General features: G+C 45.4%; 1 protein-coding gene across 1 annotated transcript in view; it reads left to right on the top strand.

Moving 5' to 3' along the window:
• The first annotated feature begins 4509 nt into the window (after window positions 1-4509).
• Window positions 4510-6000, top strand: part of NDFIP2 (Nedd4 family interacting protein 2) — a 73505-nt gene continuing 72014 nt past the window's right edge. The window contains exon 1 of the mRNA XM_055426544.2: window positions 4510-4882. Coding sequence (XP_055282519.1) covers window positions 4562-4882 — 321 coding nt within the window. The 5' untranslated portion in view covers window positions 4510-4561. The remainder of the gene's footprint in view (window positions 4883-6000) is intronic.

The raw sequence follows: 6000 nt of genomic DNA, 5'->3' as shown, positions 1-6000 counted from the left end.
TATTAGAGTCATAGAAATCTGCAGATGTGTGCTCCAGATGGAGAATGTGATTTTATCTCTTTTTGATAATTCTCTAGATAAAGCTGTGGTCACACTAACCATCAATAGCTACTGAGGAGTAGTTGCACTGAGTTGGCCAAAAAGTTCATTTGGATTTTTCTGTAACATCGCATGGAAAAATCTGAACGAACTTTTTTCCAACCCAATATGTTGAATGTTTAGAGGAAGTGATATAAAAAAACCAAAAATCACTGAAGAAGTAAAGAAAATTTGGAATTTTTCCTGCCTTGATTTAGGCCTCTGTAGATGGTCATCTGCAAGCAAGGGCATGTCTCCTGCTCTTTATCAGATGGGAATCTCAACAAAAATCCTGCAAACCTGGTTAGAGATAAGAGGAGGATATGGAGGGCTTCCCTGGTGGCTCAGGCTGTAAAGAGTCTGCTTACAATGCAGGAGGTCCGGGTTCAATCCCTGGGTCAGGAAGATCCTTTGGAGAAGGGACTGGCTACCCACTCCAGTATTCTTACCTGGAGACTTTCACGGGTAGAGGAGTCTGGCGGGCTACAGTCCATGGGGTCGCCAAGAGTCAGACATGACTGAGTGGCTAACACTTTCACTTTCTTTCAAGGAGGATAAGAACTAGGTTGACTAGGAATTTCTCTGCTTCTGGAAGAATAAGAGGGATTCCCAGTGGGAATTATGTTCAGGTAAAGGGGCCTTGTGACTTGGCCTGACAGCATCACTCTAAAGAACAAAATCAAAGTCATTCTTAACAAGAAGGCTATAGATACATTACATCCCCATGAGAAAATGATCACAATGCAGTGTGTGGGCTTCTCTGTGCGATGGCTTCTCTTGTTGCAGAGCACAGGCTTTGGGCGTGCATGCTTCAGTAGTTGTGGCTCGAGGGCTTAGTTGCTCCGCAGCATGTGGGACCTTCCCAGACCAGGGACTGAACCATATCACCTGCATTGGTAGGCAGATTCTTAACTACTGGATCACCAGGGATGACCCATCATTTTCTATCTTATATAAAAAAAAAATGCTGACAACATTTCAGTTCTACAAGGATCAAACCATTAGGCACCACAGATACCTCCTTAGAGCGTGACCTGAAGGGAATTCAGGATGGAAAACATCAGAAAACATTCTTTGCTTTGGGTATACTGGCCCTTAGTTCAGAAGAACATCTAAGGAAAAATTTCAAAGGACCCTAGACTCTTTCATCTTCCAATACACAGTTAGGCAGACTATAGATGAGATATCTGTTCTTTGGGATTAGCAGTAATCTTTTAAGGTTTGACTACATATTTTTTCCCAGCAAAATAAGTTTATAGGTATCCTGGGCTCCTCCCTTCCCTCTTCTGAGTAACTCCTGAGAGCTATCTGACAAGCTATTTCGGGGCTGCAGCCTTCCAAAAGTTCCTCAGGTAAAACTTAACTCACAACCATTTTGTGCGCTTTTTCTTTCAACTGACCATCCTGGTACTTGTCTAGGTAGGGCTCTCAAGGAAGCAGATACTGATATGAAATTATGAATGCAGGAGCTTTCTTAGAGAGTCAACATCTGTGAAAGCACAAAGGACTGGGTGCAGAGAGCTGTCACAACATACTGCAGAGCTGACAAAATCTCTGCTAGTTCAGCAGGGAACTCTGGAGCAGACTGCCCCTTAAAGGGGTCCAGTGTCAGGCAAAAGCAGTTAGACCTGTGCCCCTGCCTTGTTTAGTCAACAGCAGGGTGCCACCCTGAAAACAGCGGGACCTCAGAGTAAAAAGCTGAAGGAAACCCCAACAAAACTAACAGCTGGGTGGCTCTAGGCAGAGGGTGCTTTCATGACAGGGAATCCAGACATCTTATCTCCACATCTGCCCCAGTACCGTAGTGGGACACTAATTAAATTTTTGTTGGCAGTGTATTTGGTGATGAAGAGGTCTTAGTGAGGTATACTCTAATTCCAAAATTCCACTTGAAGGACTTCCCTGGTGGTTCAGTGGTTGAGAGTCCGCCTTGCAATGTTTGGGTCTTGGGTTCGATCCCTGGTCAGGGAAGTAGGATTCCACATGAATCGGAGCAGCTGGGACTGTATGTTGCAGATACTGAGACCAAGCACCGCAATGAAAAATCCCAGGTGACACAGCAAAGGTCCCACATGCCACACCTAAGATCTAATGCAGCCAAATAAATAATAAAACAAATAAATATTTATAAAATTCCACTTGAGTTTACGGTGGTAGACCACCACCTTAGGTAACTAGACTTGTCACCACCAAAAGATTAAAGATGAAAAATATCAAATGTTGCTTAAGGCCTCTAAAATGATCAGGATATCATTACCCCCATGCCCTCCCCCAAAAGTTGCTCCTATGGGACAACTCAGGGCCTCTTCTGCTTGTGATGCATCAAAGATCCAGTCTGACTTCCTGAAATGCCACCTCCTTGATCTGTGTGAGATCGGAGATGCTCATTTTCCCCTGGGGAGCCATTCTGAACTCCTGCTGCCCATTTCACAACTAAGCCAGTGCAACAGTGGACAGAAAGAGAAAGGAGTTGGTTCGCTGGTTGGATGGTTCATTTTAAGGGTGTATTACAGCGTGGTGCTTAACATAGTGGAGGCTCTGGAGTCTGTCACTACTTGTTAGCGATTTGGCTTTGGGAAGTTCCTGAACCTCCTAGTGCTTTAGTTTCCTGATTTGTTAAACCCAGATGACAATCGTGCCTACATCATGGAGATGCTGTGAAGACAAAATAAAGTAGATCATGCAGTTCTTGGCTTGGGAAGGGGTCAACACATATCAGCACTTCTTCTCCTTGTCTTTCCCCTCTTTTCCTCCTCTTCACTGAAAAGACACTTTCCTGTTGAATTTTGTCACCTGCTCTCTAGATTAGCAAACCATTCACAAAACTTGGGAGGAGAGTATAACAGAAAGATCTGTTACTCTAACAAGATTTAGGATGTTTACTTTTGGTCAGGTCATTGGTTTTCACTATTATGTTCTCATTACTGTTCTGGGTGTGCTAGGTGTAAACAATGGCCTCCCTTCTGTGCAGCAGCTTGTTTGAAAGACAAATGGACATATAAATGATTAATGAAAGTGCAGCTGCATATAACATTAAGTTCTAAACGAGAGGTATAGACCAAAAGTGATATAGGACTCTAGTTTCATTTTGCTGACACTGGTGGTTGTCTTGATTGTTGAAAGGTAATACCATTTGAGGTGAAATTGTGAGAGTGAGTTCCTGTACAGCACCACAATGAAATGTCATGTTTATTATCTTAGAATTGAAAATGCATCAAGTTATACCTGAAGAAAGCCTGGGCTTCCCTGATGGCTCAATGGTAAAGAATCCGCTTGCAATGTGGGGAAGTTGGGTTCAATCCCTGGGTAGGGGAGATATTCTGGAGGAGGAAATGGTTACCCACTTCAGTATTCTTGCCTGGGAAATTCCATGGACAGCAGCGCAGTGGGCTAAAGTCCATGGGATCGCAGTAAGTGGGACAGGACTCAGTGACTGAGCAACGAAGCACAAAGAAAGGTTAAAGACATTTAAGTATGACAATATCGTTGCCTCTTATTTTATCAGCCTATTAATACTTTTCACCACTGGATGTGTCAAGATGGCAGAAATACCAAGAACCGATCAATGCTTTGAATAAAACAACGGGAAAAGCGTACATTTTTCAGTTGCTGTCTCAATGAATGTCTCTCCTTATTGTATTTCTGCTGTTTTTAACTAGGTGATGAGGCGCATCCAGTAGCCTTCTTCATTGCAGGGAATCTCCTTTGGGGATACAGGAGGGAAGTGAAATAGAAAAGACAACTGAGCCAGATCACGTGGGATCATAGTTTTCAGGGTATAGAAACTCTTTGGGTCAAAGAGTACGCCGCCCCATCATATTCTTTTACTTGCTAGAGAAACATGCTTTGTGTCCAGTGGGAGATACACACGGTAGGTCAAGTGTGGTTAACCGGTTATTGAGATAGTCTTAACTGCACACAAAGTGAATCCTTACTGTTAAACCCTTTGGAATTACTGATGTGAATATGACCCTATATTATTTCATTATCTTCCTGTATCCTTTCAGTAACCTAGTGCTCTAAGGGCTCCTTTCCTCGGCGAGATACATGAGTATAGCTGAAGACTCCTTGTTGGACTCTTAAATTTCTTATTATCAAGAAGGGGACAAACAAAACAACCTAAAAAGATATCCCTTAACTCACTAATGATTTTAGAATAAGTCTTTTAGGAGTGTCCTAGCATTGTTCTAGGCTGGGCGGATAACAAGACGAAGTGTGAAGAAACACGGTGACCTGTCCTCAGGTGTTCCTGGAATGCGTCTCTTTTCTCCTCGACAATGTGACTCTGCCTGCACGCAATCCCGTCGGACTGAAAAGACCAATCAAGGACGGAGAAGTTTTTTTTTTTTTTTCCCTCCGCTCCTTTTGCCACCACCCACTCCCGACAGGCTGCCAACCTAGATCGCTCCCCCGGACTTGCCGGACTTTTCCAGCTCATCCCACCCAGCGAAACACCCCCCCAACCCAGCCACTCGCGACGCGGATGGGACGCCGGAGGCCCCAGCGAGCATGCGCGACCATCCCGCGCATGCTCAGTAGCGCGCGCGGCGCCCCGGCGCTTTGCCCCCCAGCTGCGGCCGACGCGGAGGTTTCCGTGGCTTCTGCGGCAGCGACGGGAAGTGAGGCGGCCCGGCCGGGCGACCGCGGCCGCAGAAACACAGGCGGAAGAGTCGCTGAGGCGACGACGTCGTTGGCGGGGGTGGCCGAGGGGGCTGAGTGCCGAGGGGACTCGCCCGCTCGGAAGCCGGACCCCGAGCCGGGCAGGATGGATCACCACCAGGCGGGGACTGGCCGCTACCAGGTGGTGAGTTTCCGTCCCCAGCCCCGGCCTCCAGGGGGTTGTCTCCCCCCGAACCCGCTCCCCGCGGACCCCGCAGCCCCTTTCCCCCGGTTCCTCACGCCGGCTGATTTGTTTTCGGCCCTTGGCAGGACCATGCTTCCTTCACATCTCTCGTATTGGAGCCTGCCCGTGGGTCCTGTGAGACCCTTCCTTCTAGATCCTGGTGGTCTTTTAGGTCCTCGTCCTTCCACTGTTATACACCCCCCACCCCTCCTTTTAGAACTTACATCTGTTTTATTTCTCACTTTCTCGATCGCTTCGTCATGCCCTGACCCAGTTACTTTAGAGATTTTCCAGTGGATTGTATACTGGAAATGAGTTCACGTACCTGCTGGGAAGGTGATCGCCGTCATAGATGGGAGTGGGTGGGAAGGAGTGAGAGGTAAGCGCTACGTGGGGTGGGATGTGGATTTGGTTTTAAAGAAGAAAAAGTGTGGGTTTAGAAATTGCGCAACCGTAGAGGACAGTCGTGGGGCTGATCTTATTTCTTAGTCCTAGTTAACCTTGTCATTTTGGCCTTTTCTGCTTTTATTTGAAAAGCGACTTTTTTCCCCCTATTTTTGTTTTTTTATTGGTGGGAGGGGAAACAGGAAGTTTTGCTAAAAATGCTAACCGTGTTTGAAAAATTAATTTTCTGTAAGTACAAGGTTTTCCAGTTTAACCATAATTAATCCTTTGTAAGATGAAATGAGTGAAAAGTGCCCCTCTGGGTTTCCCGTGTCCGTTTTTCTAATATTTATTTTTCTTCTGATACTAATTCCGATGGTGTCATTGCAAAGTCCTGGGTAAACCCTGTTTAAAAATAGACTCATCTATAGTTGACCATTTCCTTGCAGCTAGGTAGCATGTTATTCTGTAAACTTTGAGGTGGTAATTTAGTTAAGCCTATTTTCTGAGGGAAAGGAAAAAAACGTGAATTATGGAGCACCGATGGTACAATTGACAGTACTGTTTGTGAGATTTACAAATCTAGATATGTTAGTGCAGATTTAATGTTTCAAATCTGTTTACACAGGTGAGACTTATTGTGAACTAAGAATTTCTATTAGTAAGTGTACTTTAACAAATATGAAGGGTACTGA

Source organism: Moschus berezovskii, chromosome 13 (genome assembly GCF_049115385.1).
Source record: "Moschus berezovskii isolate FMDL1 chromosome 13, NW_MosBer_1.0, whole genome shotgun sequence".
Lineage (NCBI taxonomy): Eukaryota > Metazoa > Chordata > Mammalia > Artiodactyla > Moschidae > Moschus > Moschus berezovskii.
Note: the sequence above shows the minus strand (reverse complement) of the source record. Positions and strands in the feature narration are given on the sequence as shown.